Source organism: Bombyx mandarina, chromosome 10, assembly GCF_030267445.1.
Source record: "Bombyx mandarina strain Sakado chromosome 10, ASM3026744v2".
NCBI classification, from domain to species: domain Eukaryota; kingdom Metazoa; phylum Arthropoda; class Insecta; order Lepidoptera; family Bombycidae; genus Bombyx; species Bombyx mandarina.
This window is the reverse complement of record NC_143217.1, coordinates 9,245,305-9,268,075: the sequence shown is the minus strand read 5'-3', so window position 1 is coordinate 9,268,075 and position 22,771 is coordinate 9,245,305. Positions and strand designations below refer to the sequence as shown.

At 37.7% G+C, this 22,771-nt stretch overlaps 2 protein-coding genes across 2 annotated transcripts; one reads left to right on the top strand and one right to left on the bottom strand.

The window, feature by feature from the left end:
• The first annotated feature begins 6,666 nt into the window (after positions 1–6,666).
• On the top strand, positions 6,667–17,165 carry Tdc2 (Tyrosine decarboxylase 2). The gene is made up of 10 exons (XM_028184520.2): positions 6,667–7,119; positions 8,972–9,023; positions 9,388–9,458; positions 10,826–11,062; positions 13,225–13,764; positions 13,852–14,041; positions 14,882–14,946; positions 15,120–15,334; positions 15,843–15,923; positions 16,973–17,165. The coding sequence occupies exons 1-10, from the start codon at positions 6,805–6,807 to the stop codon at positions 17,085–17,087; spliced, it is 1,881 nt and encodes a 626-aa protein (XP_028040321.2). The 5' UTR covers positions 6,667–6,804; the 3' UTR covers positions 17,088–17,165.
• Positions 17,166–18,803: 1,638 nt separating this feature from the next.
• On the bottom strand, positions 18,804–22,543 carry LOC114250600 (methylosome protein WDR77). Its single transcript, XM_028184546.2, has 6 exons — positions 22,103–22,543; positions 21,756–21,922; positions 20,656–20,838; positions 20,115–20,280; positions 19,521–19,692; positions 18,804–19,397 (listed from the first exon to the last, which is right to left on the bottom strand). The coding sequence occupies exons 1-6, from the start codon at positions 22,212–22,214 to the stop codon at positions 19,196–19,198; spliced, it is 1,002 nt and encodes a 333-aa protein (XP_028040347.2). The 5' UTR covers positions 22,215–22,543; the 3' UTR covers positions 18,804–19,195.
• Positions 22,544–22,771: the final 228 nt, after the last annotated feature.

Below are 22,771 nucleotides of genomic sequence, written 5' to 3'. Positions count from 1 at the left end.
TCTCCCCAGCACCGCGATGAGGTCTCGCCGCGAGCGCTCCCAACGCGGGCACGCTTCGAGTGCGTGCTGAGCGTCATCGTCCGGATGCCCACACTGGTGGCAACCCGGATGTGGCTCTCTCCTGCAGACCTTCCACAGGTACCTCCCGAAGCAACCATGCCCCGAGAGGACCTGCGTTAGGTGGAAGGAGAGGACGCCGTGTCGTCTATCTGACCATGCCTCCAGCACGGGCACCAGGGCCTCGAGGGTGCGTCGGCGAGTGACTGAAGTTTGCCCAAGCTCCTCCAGCAACCGCTCCCTCCACTTGGCGTACGCCAGATGACGCGCAGCACGCCTCCACCGACCGACAGCCGACGGGCCGGGCGTCCGTCCCCGACTCAGGGACTGTGTCCTGCGCCGGTATACCGCAGCTGCTACCTCAGCCTCGAGATCCCAAGGAAGGGAACCGGCGAGGGCGCAGGCGACCTCCCGGGAGATCGTACGGTACCCCCTGATGACCCTCACCGCGAGCACCCGCTGCGCTCGTAGCAGCAAAGCTGCATTGCGCGCATAGAGTGCGGGCGACCACACGGGAGCGCCGTACAAAGCCATACTGCGGACGACCCCCAGGTACAGACGCCGGACGCCGGCGCTGCAACCACCGACATTGGGGAGAAGACGGGCTAGTGCACCCGTCATCCCCAGCAGCTTCGGGACTAACTCACCAAAGTGGTGGTCGAAGCGCCATCGACTGTCCAGCACAAGGCCCAAATATTTGAGCTTCGGCTGGACAGCGATCGATACTCCGCCGACTATGAGATTCGCTCCCGGAGGAGGTCCCCTCCGGACTGGGTGAAAGCACACCGCTTCGGACTTGCGGAGGGCCACCTCAAGACCTAATCTCCGAATGCGACTAACGACGGTGGAGACCGCCGGCGTCGCAAGGATCGCTGCGGCTCTGTAGTCATCTCCGCGGGCCGTCACCAGCGTGTCGTCGGCATAGCACACTACGTCGACGCCACGCAGGCTAGCACCGCGCAGGACCCAGTCGAAACCGATGTCCCACAGGAGTGGTCCCAGTACCGACCCCTGCGGGACCCCGCACGACACCGCTTTCCGTCCCCACCCCCTCCTCTCGGGAAGACCACATTTCGCCCTGAGAGGTAATCCTCTATCAGGGTGCGGAGACTAGGGGGGACGCGGTGAAACCGGAGCGATTCCACGATCGTGCTCCAAGGGATCGTGTTGAAGGCGTTGGCGATATCAATCGACACAGCCAACAACACGCCTCCCCCGGAGCACGCACGATCGGAGAGGTGGCGGACGCGCAAGACCGCGTCCATGGTGGAGCGACCTCTCCGGAAACCATATTGGTTAGGAGCCAGGTCAGGCCCAACGCTTTCGAGGTGCTGGACGAGGCGACTGGTGACGATGCGCTCGAGGAGCTTACCAGCTTCGTCCAGCACGACGATTGGGCGGTACCCGCTTGGCTCGTCACGTGGCCGGCCTTCCTTAGGAATAAGGACAAGCCGACCAGTCTTCCATGGCTCTGGGAACCTGCCCTCACGGAGGCACCTGCTGAATAGCCCTTGGAGGGCAGGCCCCAAGCCGTCACCTGTCAAGGCGAGCGCCCACGCTTGGGACGAGATCCCATCGGGACCGGGTGCCGTGCGCTTAGCCCGCATCCTCTGCACAGCCAAATCGAACTCCACCTGGGAGACGTCCTCAAGCTCTTCGCTATCAGCAATCCGCACCATTGTCATCACAGGGGGGACGAAGGCCGTCCCGGATAAATCGGGAAACAGACCCCGACTACCCGCTGCAATGTTTCCGGCGGCAGGGTGCTGGTTGCAGGAGGAGCCCAACGGCGTCGGCCTGTGTGTACATTGAAGAAAAGTAATTAAAATAGAAAGGAGTAAATCAAGAAGAGAGAAGAGAATACAACATAAAGTAATGATTTTTAGAAATATTTTCTATCATCATTCTCGTAGCTTTCGTAAGTCGATAGAGATTAATTAAGAGCAGAATATCAGCATTATTTCATGAATATCGTATATTGAAAAAAACATTCTTGATCTAAAGATTTTTGGATGTCACTTTTATTCAGTTAGATGTTAGAAAAGCAAATATTAATATTGTTGATGAACATATTTAACGAAATGGGTGTGGAAATAGTTTAAATTCTTGGGAAGAATATAATTATAAAATTATACATAATATAAAGAATTAGATTAGCGTTTATCTACAACTGAATATGGGTTTCCATTCAGACGAAATAAGTAAGTATAGTTGGCTCGGGCGATATTGCGTGAAGAAAGCACAAAAAAAGCTAGTTTTTCAAAGAAATGTCAATATATATTTCTCTAAAACGACAAAGCGTTGTTCAGTTAAAACGGATTGAAATAAAGAGTTCGCACATAATCTAAGAAAAAAAGATTTCCAAGAGTCGAATACGTACTTAGAACATCCAGCTGACACAATGAAGTGGTGTGGAACGGTGCAGTGGGCGGGCGGAAGCGGTAAACTGATAAGATTTAAGTATCAGATAAGAATTCAAATATTGAAATATTTAGTCCAGAGAAGAATATATGTATAATACGTGAAGCAAAACTTTGTACCCCGTTTTCCGGAACTTGCGCGGACGGAGGAGTATGAAATATTCCACACTTATAGAGAACATAGAGAAGTGTATGATGCTGTAAAAATTATGCATTGAAAATACATTAAATTAATAAAGAAAACATTACACACACTACCATGTATTTGACACAACACATACATATAAATATACTCTTTGTGTATTGTCAAACTTTGTTTGCTTATTACTTAGTCTGGTCAAATTAAGAATAGGCTAATATTGTTTATCTTTATTATTATTTGTTTATAGTGTGGTCTTGGCGAGATCTGTGAATAAGGAAGTATAATAATCTTTTATAATTATTTTTAAATTTATAATTTCAATTAATTTTAGTCGAATTTCGACTACTGCGGGACCACTAGTATTAATAGTTACTACGACTTGCTCGCTAGTGTGGGTTCTGCTCCTATCCCTCCAAAGTCCGTGCATACTTATTTATTCTGTCAATATTTCAATAGTGGAGTAGCCATTGAACCACTGCTATTGATATATCGATGACAGGAAGAAATATTAACACAAATATGGCTTCCGGTAGCCAGCGAACATAAACTGAGTTGAAATTTATAGTTGTTTTTGGTATTTCAGGGAATATTTCTTACATACCATTACTATATTTGTGTTTTGAAGTAATGGGTGTATTTATTCCATGTAGTTAATAAGCTATTGTCCTAACGAAGCTTGGAATTTATTAGGCTAAAATAGTTCAAACGCTGACAAATTATTTTGGTTTTTCCCTCTTCATATGTTTTCAGCATTTGTCTCATTTGAATTTGGTTTACCCAATACTGATTCTAGGGATAGGCTTTACTGTATCCTCGTTATGTTTGAAGACCAACGTATGGAAGAAGCGATAGTACTAATTTGAAACATTATAATATTAACTTCATTTGTGTATTGTGACCGTAATTATTAGTTACATGAACGACAACCGCCAAATTATACATAAGTATGCCCAACTTGAAGACATATTTGTGTTTTGTAACCCGCAAAAATATTTCATTATTTAGTAAAGCAAATTTCGTTTAATTTAATCTCATGTGGTAAATGCTTGTTACCTTAAGATAGTGTTTTTGCAATGTCGTTTTGATTATTGGCCATAGGTTGTAAATAAAATACAATGGTCGTATTTGAAATCAAGAATTTTAATGGCAGTCAAAGGAATGTAAGGTCATTTAATAAGAGTTAATAAGTTGCAAGTAACTAAGCTTAACGAGTTTATGGTAAAGAATACTTGATAGAGTTTTTTTTTTTTTGCAATTGTGTCAAAGGAGAATGACCAAAAGTCGTCTAGCAAAGTTGCATGTTGCAGAACCAAAATAACATCGAAATAGTTTTCTCATTTTTTACAATCAATTTCACTACAGAAATGCTTTGTACAGGACCGGAATTATGATTTTAAGATTAATAGTAAATCAACAATTGTTCGCATCATTTCCGTATTAAAGTCATGACATGACGTTTCGTTCTCTCTATTTAGACAGATTACTCATGCATGAGTTTTTAGACTCAATCATCACAAAAATGATATCAAAATCTTGTACAGTTAAATAACTAGGTATATTATTATATTTTACAACGTATTGAATTATGATTTTATCATTAAGTTAAAATAATTATTTTTTCTGTGTTCCGTTTCACGCAGACGCAACTGTCAGCCCACATGAATTCACATGATATTGTCGATAGACGAGCCGGTGGCTGCGACCCAGCACACGTCATCTCGGATCCTCCCGATCCACTAACGGTGCTTTTAGGTACTTCAAGCACCGGTCACCGTTCTCGTCGAACCCGTCGCTTGCGACGAAGGGCTCGACGAGTAAATTAACTCTCAGACACAGCCCACTGAGTTTCTCGCCGGATCTTCTCAGTGGGTCGCGTTTCCGATCCGGTGGTAGATTCTGCGAAGTACGACTCTTGCTAGGGTTCGTGTTACAACGTCATCAGGTTTGAGCCCCGTGAGCTCACCTACTAGCCACGGTTACGCTGAAATAGCCCCTAGGGCTATCAGCTTAGGCAGGGAAAAAAAGCGACCTAGCAAGCGGCCATATGTTTTTATGTACCTAAAAGTGTTTTATTACGCCAGGACGTTTGTATGTTTTGTTAGTCTTCTGTAATTCATGTTGATGCTTGAGCCTCTGATAATGAGGAGAAGTCGGTGTGTGAAAACTATGATTAATATGTAATGTTTGTGGGCTTAACATTATTTATAGGTTATGTCCGTTTTGGTCTAATTACTTGAAAACCCGGTTAATTATGGGGAAGCAAACACTTTTATTCGATAATATATAAAGCGTAGTCTATAGTAAATACAGATTTATTGTGCAACAACTTAAGACGGAATTCCATACATATGTGGTCATTGTCCTTTGCAGCCGCTTTGAGCTAGATTGTCATCTGCTCTACAACTGCTCCACCAAACGAAGGACGTTCGACAATCAAACAATGAACCCTTTCAACCACTGTTTAAGCTTATAGGCTATAGCCTGCTAATTTTCTCAGCGGGTCACGATTCCGATTCCGTGGTAAAGCTTAAACACTAGAGCTTAAGATTAGAAAGAGGATTAGGAGCTAACGAGTTAGGATTCCTTAGAAAGCGCACGGTCATTTGTTGGTAAACGCTCCCCTCCCGGTTAAGCGGCAAGGCCTCCAGACAAACCGCATGCCTTCTATTCCCAAAAAACGATATGTATGTAGGATGCTTACTCGCCTGGAACCTGGAGGCAGAGGCACTCGCCGCGGATTATGGTGGCGTAGCGACCTATCGTATCACCGTATCATCCGTGGAGCACACACTCAGGCGATGCACCGCCTAGTTGGAGCAACGCGCGGCCTTCGTAGCAGTCATAGGAAAGAAGAGCCTGTCGCTGCCTACCGTCGTGGTTACGATGCTCGGCAGCGATGCGTATCGGAGCCGGGGCCGAAGAAGATTGTACAAGCGTACGTCCCGGCCCCTATAGGAGGCGGCATCCCCCGGTGAAGGTCACGGGACGCGGCCGTCGTACAGGGACGGCTGATATTCCAGAGCCTTCGTTTTGCCTCGAAGACTCCGTCGGCCGGGTGTTGTTGGGATGAGCCCCGCCTTTGGGTGCAGTGCTGACTGCGGTAACCCCCTTATCCCGACCAAGTTCTGACCTCAGGCGGATCCGTGGGGTGGGTAGAGCCTTAAGTACCATCCTTGGGTCCGCGGGCCGCTGCTAATATCTGCGTCACATCGTGCCACATACCTACAACGCGCGTACCTCGTAGGAGGTTTAACCCCGGGCCCGCAAAAAAAGGACATTATTCTTATGTAAATTTATTTGTTTTGATATATATTTCACAATATACATAAAGCTAACCGATATTGATTGATTTTTTGATTTTTATTAATTTCGTATTAAATTTTCCTAATGAATTCTAAGAAATCAGTGCTGTATTTGTAAAAGCAATTTTGTTTGTGTATTACACAGATAAACGCAAATATTTCTTTTGGAGATCGAGTAGCTTATTATGGTATGGCATTAAGCCTCAAATTTATTATATAAATAAATAATCTATTTAATAATAATATGTATACTTAATCACTACATAGTATAAAACAAAGTCGCTTTCTCTGTCCCTATATCTGTCTGTCCTTATGTATGCTTAAATCTTTAAACTACGCAACGGATTTTGATGCGGTTTTCTTAGATAGAGTGATTGATAGAGGAAGGTTTATATGTATAATAATATCCATTAATAGTGGAGAAATCAATAATAAATTACAGTTTCCGAAGCGAATCGAGGGCGGGTCGCTAGTATGTAATAAATAAGATAAGTTTACTTTTTTTACTAGTTTACCAGAACACACTGAATGATGTAGTAAGCAGTCTGAAACTCCGTTCCGTGTCCTATATTTAAATATTCGTAATCAACCAAAAAAATTTTTTTTCATTAACTTCAATTATATGATACTTTAATGATATATACACATAAGCAAAATATATTTTACAAATCGCTTTTCACTAATGCGTGGGACCGCGTCTACCATGACTTCCCAACGAAAGCCATCAGGCCCGCGTCCGCGCCCCCCGCGCTCTTCTCGCGCACTCGGTCGCCGAAGTGTTGGCTGCGGTGGTCGAGTCAACTAGAAGCCGTCGCGGCACCCACATCGTGTCACTTAGTCAAAGCCACCAAACTTCTCCTAAACTTAAAAAAAAAACCTTATAATGGATGTCGAAGAGTTTCGTGTGCGCGGTAAAGAGATGGTAGATTACATATGCACTTACATGAACACGTTGCGTACCCGGCGCGTTGTGCCCAGCGTGGAGCCAGGATACCTACGAACGGCACTTCCGGCCGAAGCTCCTCATCACCCTGAACCCTGGGACGATGTGATGAACGATGTCGAGCAAAAGATAATGCCAGGTGTAACACATTGGCAGCATCCACGTTTTCACGCATACTTTCCGGCAGGCAACGGGTACCCTTCGATACTCGGAGATATGTTGTCTGCTGGCATCGGATGCATTGGTTTTTCCTGGGTATGTAAATAACTTAGCTCTAATGTCAGTTCGCTTAGCTTCATAACATTTTTACTTAAAGAGCTAATTAGTATATCCTTAGTAAATTTTTGCTCATATCCTTAGTCGGGTAAATCCTACAGGGTTAAATCCTCAGTAAAAATGGTTTTTTTTAATTGAAAGTTGAATAGAATTTATCCATGTATTTTATTGGAATGAGACATTAGGGAAGAAAATATATAATTAAAACAGAGTTAAACTGAACAGTTTTATGTTCAAAACTTGATTTTATTATGGCACGGGTGCGTTTACCAAGTTATGTGATATTCGCATTCAAAATATTTCTCAATTAAGTAAACTGTTGAGGTAGTTCATTTCACAAACTATTGCATTCCTAATATGATTCGGTCATGGCCGACTCCTGCTTTTCGGTAATACTCTATGTCATGCAAATAAATAATCGCAAATAAAAATTGAAAATCCTAATGAATACTGTTATTTGTCTGACATTAATCGGCTAGTCCTTTTGCATCCAGTGTACTTTTGCTGTAGAAAACCAGATACCCAGAAACGTAGATAGCCAGACTCACGGTCCTTTTAACTTTAGTAGTTTCCGGAGTCTAAATGCATTATCAGAACATGAATACTACTCTGCAATGGAAGGGATCCAGTGTTTCAGGGGCCAGGATGTGTCCTTTTTTAAACTAGGTAATAATAGAGTCTTCAGCGGCTCACGGTGTTAAATAGTGACCCACGTATAACGTCATGTATGCTAGTCTAGCTTGGTACTTGAAAAAATTAGGTCGAGTTCATTTACTTTTCTAATAATATCTCGTTTGAATTACACAGTATTTTAAATTAATTTTGTCTTATTTGCGCTTAATTCCCGAATGTAAATTACATATATGATGTGTATTTAAGTAACCCAATCTATGTATTTAACAACAGAGCAAATATTATCATTGACGAAATCGATTGAATATGAAGCTCAGAACAAATTTTTCAATATTTTTTATAGCCTACTTAGTAGAAAAAGCTCTGGATTCATATTGCGATTTCTTATGTGCTCTGGTCACTAAGCACCAGGTGGGTTGTGAGCTAGTCCATCTATCTGGTGCAATAAAAAATCGCACTCTACTGGAAACAAAACTATACATCAACATTTTATATCTAAGCTATATGTGTAAATTATCGTATCTAACATTCATCTTAGACAAGGGATGATGAATAGGCTCGTAAGACATGGACGTTCATAACATCAATGTCGTGTCTGTGTATTATGTTACATTTAGGTACATTAAAATGATCTTAGACGACGGGTGTAACAAACAACAAATTAGAATTTTATAACAAACTGTTTTGACATGGAAGTTATCTTTTTTTAAATCATCTTTTTCTTCATTTTTTAAGGGTTTAGGACCTTTAGGCTTAGCTGATGTTAACGTAATGAAATGGGTGACAGTTTTCGTATAGCGATTGCTGATTTCAAATGGCCCATGGGCTTTCAATCTATGCTATTTTTCAGTTTAAATAATTAAAATCGTAAACATAATGATTCTTTAAAAGATTAAGCTGATAATAAAGAGATCTAATATTTAATTCGTTCCATTTTATGATTATTCAAAAGCGGAATGAATATGTAAATTTTAAAACGATACAAGGTCTGGACTGCATCGGTTGTGATAGTATCGATTGTTTTGTAAGCGTTTCATATAATTACTAACGACGTAGTACTTACTTTGAACGGCTGTTGAACTTTTGATTCTAATTTTTTGCACGACTTATTAAATATATTAATAAATGAGATAAGCGATCGTGCTCATATTAAGCTAAATAAATGGGTATATGTATATTATTATCCGTTTTATTGCAGGCAGCAAGTCCCGCCTGTACTGAGCTAGAAATAATCATGTTGGATTGGATGGGTAAATTGTCTTAATCATATCTTTAAGCCATAATTATTTAGTATGTTGTAAGCATTTAATTTATTTGATTGGTTAAATTATGTTCATTGTTTTTTATTAAATACTAACACTCCTGAAATGACCATAGTACGTGAACTTCATTTGTTTTAAAAACATTTCTTCTAGTTCTTAGGATGCTTAGAAATGAAAACATCTGTGATATGTAATTATAAATTAGCGAGATGTATAGATACATAAAAATAGACTGCTTGCTACATCGTAGCACTGTACAATGAAGGATCCCTGTTAATTCGTAACTAGGTATATAACGAGAAGCGAGCCTTCATAACGTGACTTTTTTATCGTATCACATTCTGATTAACAGGAAAAGCGATTGGACTACCGCCTGCCTTTTTAGCGCTTGAAGAAGGTAGCAAAGGGGGCGGTGTTATCCAGGTAAATTCATTTCGTGGCTTGTTTAAAAAGTAACTTATGTGACTTTGTATCGTAATATTAAGGTTTTTTCTTTTTTTTTATTGCCCTTGTAGGCAGACGCGCATACGGCCCATCTGATGGTGAGTGTTTACCGTCGCCCATGGACTTCAGCAATGCCAGGGGCAGAGCCAAGCCGCTGCCTACCGCTTAATACTCTCCACAAGCCTCGTTTGAAGGAGGACATGTCATAGCGCTCGGGAAACACCGTGGAGGGGAGCTCATTCCATAGCCGGATGGTACGTGGCAAAAAAGACCTCTGGAAACGCACTGTGGATGACCGCCGTGGCTCCAGGTAGTATGGATGTTATACAACCATCACTGGCCGGCCGCACTGGAGATCGATTGGAGAGACCTATGCTCTACAGTGGACAACTATAGGCTGAGATATATTATTATCGGGGCAAGAACTACAAACATTTGTCAAAAATATGAAGTGGATTACTGAAGAGCACTTCGTATCGTGCTATTGTTTTAAATAAATAATTGGAAATCACTTTGATCATCACACTGACTCATTACGTATTATTTATTAAATTCTCTGTAAGAAGCAATTTAATTTTATTAGTAAACGAAATCAAGAGTCAAAGAGTGCAAAGTAAGTATGAATTTTTGATTAGGATTTCGCGTCAAAAACCTGTGGATTACGATCGCTGAAGCGCTCGGATCGCGAATTGACTTTACTCACTACATAATTAAGGGTTTTCACCAATTGTTGGACATTTTTGATTAAATTTGATTTGAGTGAGATTATAGTTCACAGAACTCAGTATATGTTCATATACATTAATGTATATTCATATACACAATATACATAGAAAAATTAATGATAAAAGTAACTGATATTCAATGCATGGAACAGAAAACCTCCAATCTTCAGTGCATCAAGCGGACAAGCTAGTGGTTTGAACTTATTCATGTCATTTGACTCCAAAACCGCTTCCTGGCATTTTCACCGGCAAAACCTATAGTCATCTTTCACAAATTCTTGCAATCTATCATTGTTTATTTACGATGAGATAAAATGGTAGCATTACACTTACTTACACTTACTGTAACTAGCATCATTCCATTGATGTAAAACAAATTCACATGTCTATAGTCATCTTTCACAAATTCTTGCAATCTATTAATCTATTATTGTTTATTGAGATAAAATGGTAGCATTACACTTACTTACACTTACTGTAACTAGCATCATTCAATTGATGTAAAACAAATTCACATGCATCTATGTATACCAAACGTAGAAGGTACAGACTTCCAACTTAAAATTAAATAAAATTACAAACAAAAATAATAATATAGTATTTTACCAATTTAATTTACAGGGATCTGCTAGTGAATGCGTTCTTGTATCTATGTTGGCTGCCAGAGCCAATGGAATTAAAAGATTAAAGCATCAATTTCCCAATGTTGACGAGGGACTTTTGCTATCAAAACTAATAGCATATTGTTCTAAGGAAGCCCATTCATGCGTCGAAAAGGCAGCCATGATTTGCTTTGTGAAACTTCGTATCTTACAGCCGGATGACAACGGATCTCTTAGAGGTGAAACACTAAAGGAGGTAAGACAAAATATTGAATTAAACGTAAATTAAATAAAAGCGTAGAATTGTACAGTTTTTAAATAGAATTGGGACACGAGATGAATTGCAAAGCAGGGTGCAGATAATCGGGCGGTAATTGAAGAGCCTCCACGGAGGTTGCCTGCGACCGTGGAGTCGTCCCACGTTTAATGACTCGCCGGTGGATTCCGGAAATACGTAGCGAGCCAAGCGGTAATGGAACCGCATTGTGTGCCATTTTCTATGCTGCAAATATTGAAATTTCATGATACGATACGACCCTCTTGTGAACAGATGTCGTTAAAAATTGTTTTAAAAATTCGTTCACAGAATCGTGTTTGTGCATAATTATCGAACATTGACGAAAGGTGTTATATGAACAGAAAGTATTACTTCTACGTGTATTAACAACATATATATACCTATTATGTATGAATTTAAATCGAGGGAGAAATAATAAATTAATTGCCCACCTTATTAAAAAATTAAACCTACGACACTTAATCTATACTAATATTATAAAGCTGTAGAGTTTGTTTGTTTGAACGCACTAATCTCAGGAACTACTGGTCCGATTTGAAAAATTATTTCAGTGTTGGATAGCCAATTTATTAAGGAAGGCTATAGGCTATACAACAGCATGTTAAGTCCAATAGAAGCGGAGCATCAATAAATAATGTTTCAAAATCGAGGTTGTTTCCCTTTTGAGAGCTTCCGCTGCGTGCGCTGCAGAAACGGTTAAAGTTTCGCTAAAATAATGTATGACAGAATTGTTCCCTTTTAAAAGATCTAAAAAAAAGTCCGCTACAGTATATATGTTAAGGTTGGCTCACTATAACGTTTTTTATGCTAACCAAATTTGTTCTAAAATAAAGCATTATTTGTGAACTATTCCACGCGGACGAAGTCGCGGGCAAAAGCTAGTCTCACAATAAAAGCCTAGGACCACTTTTTGTTGAATTATTTCATTTTCTTCATTTATATGGTGACTTATTAATTAACCGTATATCATTTTTGAATATATCATTGTAAAACTGTGGGAAGATGAAACGAAATGGTTGCGCGGCCACGGCCTACTGCTGCTCATTTTCCTTCAATTTATTTTTTAACAATTACCTCGTTCACGAAGTTTATTGTAAGCCTTCGTTTGGTTGCCTTCGTTCGTCAAGAATGGACGCTCGTTGTCTAATGTTTTTTCCCGGACAGCTTAAGATTTGCTAGTAGGTAATCTAAAAAGTAAAATAATTATAATTTAAAACCGACTTCAAATTAAACTGTTTACACTAAAAAGCCACTTAGGCTCTACCACTTTACGTCTTATGTCAATCCGAAGGAAATTGTATTTTTGGAAACCGGTGGTTTCTCCACTAGTAATTAGAGCAATCTATGTCTTTTATTTTTTATTTAGGTTTCTCTATTATTAAAGGTAAGCAGTTCGCTGGGAGTCACCACTAAAAATTCAAGGGACGCAATTTTGTTTAATCGGATGAGATATATTTGATTTTTTTTCGATTTGATGACCAGCTACCCGAGCTATACTGTTATGAAATTTCTATGGGACCAATTCGAAAGAATACATCATTTAAAAAAAGTATCACATCGGATATAAATGAAGAAGTACTGCAGGAGTTCTAAAAAATACCTACACATTGAGAATCTCCTCTTTCTTGAAGTCGCCTTAAATGACTAAGTTTTTTATATCAAAAACTTGTGGCACGTTTATTTAGCGATATTAAAAGAAGATATAAATACGAATGTGTGAATGAATACCTATACGAGTATATAATAGAGATTATATATGAATATATGTGCAAATTTTATATTATTATCATGATATAATATTGTGTACGTTGTTGTATGTGATTATATATATACCGTGTATGTGTTTGTATATGTATGAAGTATTATTATCAGTTTGGTTATTTTCATATTAAGTTATGCACCTACCATAGGATTCTCTGCACCACTCTTGGTTGACTGGTAGAGAATGCCTCAGGTATTAAGTCCGCCATTGTACTTCTGTGCATTATGTTAAATAAATAAATAAATAACAAGAAAATATTTTACAAAATAACATAACAAAATTAAATAACTATGTTCATATTATTATCTGTTACAAAGTCTATTTGTCGATTGTTTATTTCTTTTTTACGTTCAAATAGGCTATGGAAGAAGATGAAGAGGCAGGGCGAGTACCGTTCTTTGTCGCTACGACATTAGGGACTACTTCATGCTGCTCCTTCGATAATTTGCCTGAAATAGGTCCCGTGGTGCGGAAATTCCCTTGCGTGTGGCTTCACGTGGACGCCGCATATGCTGGAAGCTCATTCCTCTGCCCAGAACACAAGTATCATTTAGCTGGAGTTGAATATGCTGACTCCTTCAATACTAATCCTAATAAATTAATGCTTGCGAGTTTTGACTGTTCACTGTTGTGGGTCACTAACCGCTATCTTCTAACATCTGCCCTCGTGGTTGATCCGTTGTATCTACAACATTGCTACGACCACACTGCTATCGATTATCGACACTGGGGTATATCGCTTAGTCGTCGTTTCCGTTCGCTTAAGCTATGGTTCATGTTGAGAAGTTACGGTGTTAGCGGCTTGCAAAAATATGTCAGAAAACATTGCGAACTGGCCAAATATTTTGAAAGGCTTGTCAAGAAAGACGATAGATTCCAAGTCTGCAATCAAGTAAAGGTACGTTTGTGTTTTCTTATTGCAAGTATCTATGTTGTTATCCATGTTGCCAAGTTAATAAGTAACGTAAAATGAAATCACTTTCAGTTGGGTTTGGTTTGCTTCCGCCTCGTTGGAGGTCCCGACGAGACTCCGGAGCAAATTGATGAGATGAACAAGAAACTCCTCACTAATATAAATGCATCTGGAAAACTGCATATGGTCCCGGCCTCTGTTCGGGAACGTTTTGTGATACGTTTCTGTGTGGTCGCTCAGCACGCTACACGTGAAGATATTGGTAACTCAAAGTTTTTAAACATACACTAGCTGACCCGGCAAACGTTGTTTTGCCATATATAAGATTTCTAGGGAATTTCTAGTATAGAAAAAAAAAAAAACTTATTGTAAGTGTGTAAGGATTAACAAATAAAAAATAAGGGTTGATCGTAGAGGGGTGAAAATTTAGGGTTGTATTTTTGTATGCTGTATCATAAAAAAAAAAATTTTTTTTGCCAAAAAATTAAAAAAGTAATTTAGGGGTGTACCATCCTTAACATTTAGGGGGATGAAAAATAGATGTTGTCCGATTCTCCACCCTGGCCGCAAGGGCGGATCCAACTTTGGCGCCAGGAGGGGGTCACATAGTCAAATTTAGATGCGTTCGTTCCCAAACGTTTGCCATTATACAAAGTTATTATATTATATTAAATTAACTATATATTGAAGGTATGTAGTTACATAAAATCTGTATGGTGACAAAATATATAAATAAAATCATTATATTCAATTAGTGGTCCACCTAAGTCCTGGACCCAGCTCAGGGGGTGGTCATGACCCCCATGACCCTCCCCCTGGATCCGCTATTGCCTGGCCGATATGCACGCTAAGATTCACGAAAATCGGTCGAGCCGTTTCGGAAGAGTTCAATCACGCAAACCGTGATACGAGAATTTTATATATTAGATTTTATAACGCTTTAATTGGACATTAATATTTTGTATAATAATGAGCAGAACCGCAAAGAATGGCGTTTCTTGGTATAGGAGGCATAGATCCAGTTTGATTCGCTGAACAAAGGCAGTTAATAAGTTAATTAATATTGCATTCCTACTTTAATTATGGTAATTTACATTCACAGAAGTTGCTTGGGATATAATATCCGACTTTGCTACGGAGTTATTAGAGGGTCCGGATAAGGAAAGGGTACGTTATAGACTTTTTTCTTTCAGTTCCAAATATTTCATTCAATGCAAACAATTTCTCTTGTCATAAATTTGTGTTGAATGTTAGCGTAAGCCGTCCCAACACTAAATAGTTCTAAAAAGAAACGAACTCTACTAATTCAAAGAAAACTAACAAAAATTTAAAACCCATAGGATCTAAACGAGGAACGTACTCGTCGCAATCGTGCCGCTCTAGCCCACAAGCGTTCGTTCTTCGTACGTATGGTTAGCGATCCAAAGATCTATAATCCGGCTATCAACAAAACTCCACCACCGGTAGCTACATCTCCTGGGTCACCACCCGCTGCTGCACCTTCCACGCCGGATACTCCATCCGACTCTGGCTCTATTCAACAGCCCACTACGCCGTTAGTACATATGCGCTATTTACATTATTTTTTTTCTCGTTAATTTGTGAATGTCGTTTACCTTTTAATTTATTTGCGAAAACAAAAATTACAGTCACGTCATTGAAAAAATATATATAATGATTTCATTCGCTACTTTGTAGAACGTATTTACTCTAATTTTGAATGTAAAATTATGAAAATGCAATCGAATATATTGTTAAGTTAGGATTCCGGATATGTTATTGAACGGATTGTAAACAAAGACAGGCTTGTTGACATCTTTTTCACAATTTTCAAATATAGAGATCGTGAAGGATTGTTCCATTCATTCTTTTAAAACAGTCATTGGCTAAAAGTTTGCTATGTGCGAAGCTGTGGTTCTATTACATTATATTACAAAAAACGGAATGCCTGAAATAAAAAGCTGTTTGTTAATAATATTTAATTTTTGGAAGTTAGAATTGTTTACTTTGTAGGTTGTATGTTGCACGGAAATCATGTTTTACAGAAGATTTTCTCTGAACAGGAAGCAATCGTCTTGGATAAGCTGGCCTCTTGGATTCTTTTTCCAGAGCGTTGATCACGACTCTAACGATTTGCCACTGAGGTACGTTTTTAAGCCGTTCATAAACTTTTGAGCTATCTTCTATTCTACCTAGTATTTAATTGGTAGCAGATTAAAATAGATAAACTTTATTTGCGTTAAATACAATGTTTAAATTATTTTTAAAGATAAAAGAATGAGTAATTAATTAAATAGACATGACGAAATGACAAGTTGGCCTTTAAAAACATTGAAGTAGTACCTACTATCACGAATAAGATTAATACGATACTTAGATATCAAAGACAAACTAACTAAAATAATAGTGTATTCTAGGCACAGTTAATTGTATTATGTATATTTAGTAACGATTTCTAGTAATAATAAGTATTAATGTGTTTGGAAAACATTTAATAAATGTAAAATACATTGTGTTGAAGTATGAAAATAGCGCGAGTGACAAAGAAAAAATTGAGAGTCGATGGTTATTGCGATGATTATCAAAAATACCCTGGGTTTGAAAGTAGATGGTAATGTGAGGAAGGGGGCGTACAAAAAAGATTTTTGTGCATAATGCGAGTTTTATAACGAGAGTAAAAGTTAATTCAAATTTGTATGGAGTTGGAACGTTTGCCGCTAGGGGCGCTGTTCTAGCTGCATACAAATTTGAGTTAACTTTTACGCTATCGAGAACGTTAAAAAACTCACACTAAACACACTGGATGGACTGTGTGAAAGAGGCTTTGCGAGAGAATGATGTCAGTGCACAGATGACGTATGATAGGCCTGAATGAAAAAAGAGGATATGCTGCGCCGACCCCACATAGTGGGGACAAAAAGACGAAAAAGAAGGGAGATTTACTGTAGACTTTTAATAAACCACTCATCCTACAATGGTGTTTAGAACTTATTGTGTACCAATATGAGTACAAAGACAACGAATTAAAACAATCGACAATTACAGTTTTAACTGATTTAAGTCTGGCAGCCTTCCACAAAGACCTAAATAATACAAAATTGGGGGATATTTTGAAAAAAATAATGCTATAATTCTCTTATCATCCTCAGCCTTGAAAACATGTTATTTATTATGTAATCATGATAATTTATAGATTTCGTCATCTCGACACGATGGTGAGGTTGAAGAGTCCCGGAGCAAGTCGTCGGGGCTCCACGCCGTGCGCCTCACCCGAACATCGGGCCTCGTCGCCCTTCAACAATCACTAAATGGCATTTAAACTTTTTAGAAAACCTTTGAATTCATTGTACTTATTCCTGTAATACATACTTACCGAAGCATCTAAATGTTTTTTATTCAAACTTTTAAACAACTTTAGGTAGGTACCTAAATGTCGCTCTTTAAAGTAATTCTTATTTTTTTATTGATTAAAAATAGTGGCAATCTTCGGACGTCGGTAAAATATTGTTAGATGCCATAAAACGACCGAGGGAACCGGTGGACGTGTCGCCGACGGCCGCCGGTCGGACGCTTGGGGATCGGCGGGATGGATGTAATATGCTCTGCGTCGACCCTGTCCTGCAGTCTAGTTTTTAGTGAGCGTCAACTTCCATATACCCGCGCTGCGGGTGGGAATCCGGTGATTTTCTCATGTGGAAAAAAATTGCCATAAAACTAAATAAAATTATATTAACTCCTTATTTTGTGTACTTTTTTACAACCGATAGCACGTTAACTTGGCTCCCAGATTATCCCAATTTTTTTCACAATGCCATAAACTGTTTCTATGTTTATCTATGTTTATGGCATAATTGCTGTTGATAATATACAGCTAATACTATGCTAGTAAGTAAGCAAGTTTTGATTTTCCCTTCACCGTTTCTTATTAACTATGGTGATATTGCATTGCACCTACCACTATTTACTCTGCACTACCTTTGGTTGACTGGTAGAGAATGCCTTAGGGTTACGTCCGCCAATGTAAATTTTACATGAAGTGTAATAAATAAATAAATATTTTTCCAAGCTGTGTGCTTAGTGCGAGTTTTTTAACTTCTCGATCGCGTAAAAGTTAACTTAAATTTGTATGTAGTTGGCCGCTAGGGAACGCTGACATTCTTAATAAGCCTGATCATCTTCATAACTGCTTTCAATTTATCTTAAGTATTTACCTGACGTTTCTGCATATTCTTTACTCTATTCTGGTTTCCACTCTCCTTCCGATGTAATTCTCTACTTTCAACTTTTTACAGCAGTTAAGCGGTCCCTATGTATAACCAACTAATATCATAAGTTATTTTATGAAAGACGTTTCCCCTTTAACTAAGAGTTGGGCAAATTCTGTAAGTCTAGTTTTTTATTTTATTATTATTGCCCTAGCAGGCAGCCGAGCATACGGCCCACCTGATGGTAAGTGGTTATCGTCGCTCATCGACGTCAGCAAATCCAGGAGCAGAGCCAAGCCGCTGCTTACCGCTATGTTTTTATATTTAGACAAGCTACAACTATTTATTTCTGGTGGTAGGACCTCTTGTGAGTCCGCACGGGTAGGTACCACCACCCGCCTATTTCTGCCGTGAAGCAGTAATGCATTTCGGTTTGAAGGGCGGGGCAGCCGTTGTAACTATACTGAGACCTTAGAACTTATATCTCAAGGTGGGTGGCACATTTACGTTGTAGATGTCTATGAGATCCAGTAACCACTTAACACCAGTTGGGCTGTGAGCTCAAATAACTAGTTTATTAGGGTATTGTGATTTTAACATTGATCTCTAATAGGTAATATTAATTTTGATACATAATATTAAGCATACGTAATACAACTACACTAAGACATTCTTTATTATCGTCTTTGATCTTTTGAACATTACACGACCCACCTGATGGTGAGTGGTTACCGTCTGTGCTGGATGTCAAAAATGATAAGTAAGCGCTACCTATCAATTTAAATTCAACTCGTATATAAAAATGAAAACCTTGATAGATGGATTTTGAATGATTTAATTTGCGACCAAATTAAACTTGGTAATCTATATGCATAAAAATTTATTAGTATTCATTAGCTTAAAAATAATAAGATCCTTATTTTAATTTTTGGAACAAAGCGAATTTAAGTTATTGTTTAAATTATATTACTTTCACTTTATTGAACAGCCTTCGGGCCAATGTTCAATGTTTCAAAATATTGAGCTTATTAAAAAAATGATATTTTATGGAGTTATATTTATCCAAAAGACGAATTAAAGCCACAGACTGTAAAAATAAAGTCGAAGGCCGACATCAGTAACTATGGCTCATCTATAATGCTGTTTTCTCATAAAAATAAATTTGTAATTTTAAAGATAATTCACAACATTCCACACTTCCGTATTAAACACTAATCTGATGGAAGATTGTGTGATTTAACAGTTCCATCCCATCCGACTGAATGAAGTTTTCTCTCGTTTGTATCCCAAGCAACTCCTCTCACTAAGTTAGTGTGCGAGTTGTTGCGGTAAATTATTTTAGCTTTGTCATCCACTGGTATATTGCATACTGTCAATGTTGTATTATCACAGCATACTGCTACTTTGTCATTCCTGAAAGAAGTTTTTATTTATACAACCAATTTGTCCTCTCTCAACTTAGTTCTTCGTCACTGAATACAATTTGTAAAAAAAAAATTTGAAATTTATTGAATAAGACAAAACTTGAAAACTTACTCAGGATTGAGGAAAATTTTGTGAACAGCTGCTGGAAATTCAAACAATTTCAGTGTGGAGTCCACATATCGAATATCTACTGAATATAACATTCCTGCTTCATCTCCGAAAAGTAATTTGTTTTCATCTACCCACTGCAAACATCGGATACTGCAGTCATTCTTTGTTATATCTATCAGAAAGAAAAATATATGTTCTATTTTTTGCCATCTGAGCTGAATGGCACTACCGTGAAGTACCATTTAGCACGGCCATATCGTTAATTACCGAAAAGAACTCTTTCTAGAAATTTCTAAGTTTTGAAACAGTGAATAAAGAAACTTATTTCTGAGCTATAAGGTATGCTGTTTGTAAATATTTAATAAATATGTGCTTCTGCTCTTAAATGGCAAATTAAAAAACATGCACATTAAATAGGTGTTAAGTATACATACATATATATAGTACTCAATATGTAAAGAAATATTATGTGTATTATATGAAAATCTGTGAAATAATAACTGAAATCTATTGGAATAAAATTGGTCAAAATTTGTTAATAAGCAGTCTTGGGAGTATTATTCTTGAGGTTCTTATTTAAGACTTAATACTAACCTAAAACAGCTTTATCAATATTCTCATCCCACAAAGACATATATTCATCCATAGATGCTGTGGCAAATGTTGTTGTTGATTTTGGCCGAACTGATACTCCATATATTTGTTTACTGTGTGCTGCCTTGTAATTTCTAACACAAGTCGTCTCTTTCACATCCCATATCTGAAAATTAAATATAAATAGCATTATGATAGAGAGCATTGTGATTCAGAGACTTAGGTTTTTCAATCTGTATTTGATTCTCCACTTAGTTAAATTTGAGTTATGATAGTGAGTAATCTCAGTCACTGAATGATTTCATCAAAACTAGGTACATAGCCAAGAAGCTGCCTAATGATAGACATTACATGTATTGAAAAGTTGCTAACACATTCTGCTGCTGATATATTTATTACCTTATACACTAAACTAATTCGTTAATGAGAGACAATACAAAGAAACCGTCTTAGACAGTATTAACAATTAACATAATAACATGCACATTTGAACAAATAGAAAATTCAGTTTTAACAATTTCTAAATATTATTAAAAAATACCTTTGCATTCCCATCAGCCCCTACTGTCACATATTCAAAGCCAGGTTCCAAACAGTCTATAGCCATAATAGAGTCATCATGCTCTGCTACTGACATTTCTTTTACCCGTATTGACCATGCATTATCTTCTTGATTCTTTTTGGAGAAAATACTCATTGAACCATTGTCTTCACATATTATGACCTGTAAAATAGATATATATCATAGATATACACATAATAGATATAGATTTCGGCACTGAAATGTATGAATTTCAGTTTGGATATAGATATGTGCATGACTCGTAATGGTTATTTCTGCAACTAATAAAATTATGTGGCAGTGATTATAATGTGGAAAATGCATAACATGATTGAACCAGGAACAAAATTCATCCCATAAAAAAGTATTTTACTGATATGCCTATGTGTAATTGCCATGTTATTCCATTTATCTATATCAATTCAATGGCTTATCAAGTTTTGTACTTTTTTTTAACTAGACTTTTGAATATAAAATAAAGGGAAAAGTTATGGTTACATTATATGTAAAACCAGCCTTTGCCAGATTATTTTATTTAATTAAATTGTTCGTCTTGATTATTTTTTTACTGGTTGCCAGCTGAATCTATCACCAATTTTCACACATGATGATTGCTGACAAGGCTATTGATAACATGCACAATTTGACAACTTAAATGTTCCAATATTGTCATTAAAAATTGTGACTATAAAATAGCCAGATATTGCTTAAATAATAATTAATATTACATACATACTATTATGACTATGACAAACAATTATAATGGAATTAATTTATTTTCTTACTTTTTGCAATCAGAGGATCTTAAGGTAGTGAGCACTCTTGTAAATGCTGAAAATTATTCTTGAAAAATAGTGACACAGTCATGTATTCTTTGAGTGACAATTAAGAATGTTTTACCACAGTGGCAGATCGGCTATAGCTGCTACTCACTTACATCATGTTTAATTACGTTTGTTTTATCCGATCCTAACTGTTAATGACAAAGACAATACTCTAGTGGCAATTTTGGTCAAATCATGTTTATTAATCTAATAGATTAAGACTATAAAAACGAATGCGTATTTAATTAAATTCACCTTATCAGAATTTTCCATAAAACAGCCATCAGCAGTACCGCTTGTAAGCCACAAATCTTTATTTGTTTCATTTACATTTTTTGCTTCACCAACATTTTTGAATAGGCTAGCTGCCCCAGTCCAATAACGGCCTGTTAATTCTGAACATCCTATAAATACTGTACCATCTGCAATCAAACAAATATTTCCAACTGACAGGATTTATTTATTAGTCTATTGAAATTTTTTGACATTTAATGGAATCCGCGATGTATTTTCTCAAAAAGTGAATTCTTCTTTTCATCGGTTGATTAAGGGGTTAAATGAACAGGAAACGTTTCAAAAACATAAAATATATTTTAGTTTACCAGCGTGTATGCGTATGTATTCTAAGTAGGCAAAAGAACTGGTTCCAGTCGTATCAGTACGGTACACTTCGGCATTCAGGTGTGGTGGCACAATTTTATTACATTGATCCATTTTAATCTACAAAAAAATTATATCTACTGAAAATTACAAATTTAAAATTACGAGTTACAAGCACAGAGCAAATACAAAACACATTTTTTTTGTAGGTAATTTTTCGGCCACTGGCTACAACACCTTATAGCTTCAGTTTTTTTTTAAATAAAATGCGTATATAGGTAATCATCTGTTAAGAGGTTGACCCCAACTGTTCTGGTGAAACCGGAAACGGCCGCAGACCATCTGTTATCTCTTCCTTCGAAATAAAATGAAATTACATTAGTTAAATGGTGGGAATTTACTTGTAGCTCAATGGGTTATTTGGAAATTTGGTTTTTTCCCACTTGTAACAATGCGTTTTAGATAGTGACAATTGTAACAATGCGTTATAGAATGTTTAATATGCCACCATCAATAAATGCTTAAATCTAAAAAAATACTTAATTCAAATAAAATTTCATCGCATTTTTGTCAATAGTCGCAATTTTATTTGTCCCTTAAATGTTATCTGGACATTTCTGGCCAATGGCCTTAAAGCCATTGACTTCCATTTTTTTGAAAAACCTTAAATG

Coding starts and splice junctions, on each gene's coding strand:
- LOC114250600 (XM_028184546.2), bottom strand. CDS start 22,214: ATGGATCAATGTAATAAAATTGTGCCACCACACCTGAATGCCGAAGTG. Junction 21,923..22,102: donor ATACATACGCATACACGCTG/GTAAACTAAAAT, acceptor GTTTGATTGCAG/ATGGTACAGTATTTATAGGA. Junction 20,839..21,755: donor TTATGGAAAATTCTGATAAG/GTGAATTTAATT, acceptor TCTATTTTACAG/GTCATAATATGTGAAGACAA.
- Tdc2 (XM_028184520.2), top strand. CDS start 6,805: ATGGATGTCGAAGAGTTTCGTGTGCGCGGTAAAGAGATGGTAGATTAC. Junction 9,024..9,387: donor AATCATGTTGGATTGGATGG/GTAAATTGTCTT, acceptor TCTGATTAACAG/GAAAAGCGATTGGACTACCG. Junction 15,335..15,842: donor ATTCAACAGCCCACTACGCC/GTTAGTACATAT, acceptor TTCTCTGAACAG/GAAGCAATCGTCTTGGATAA.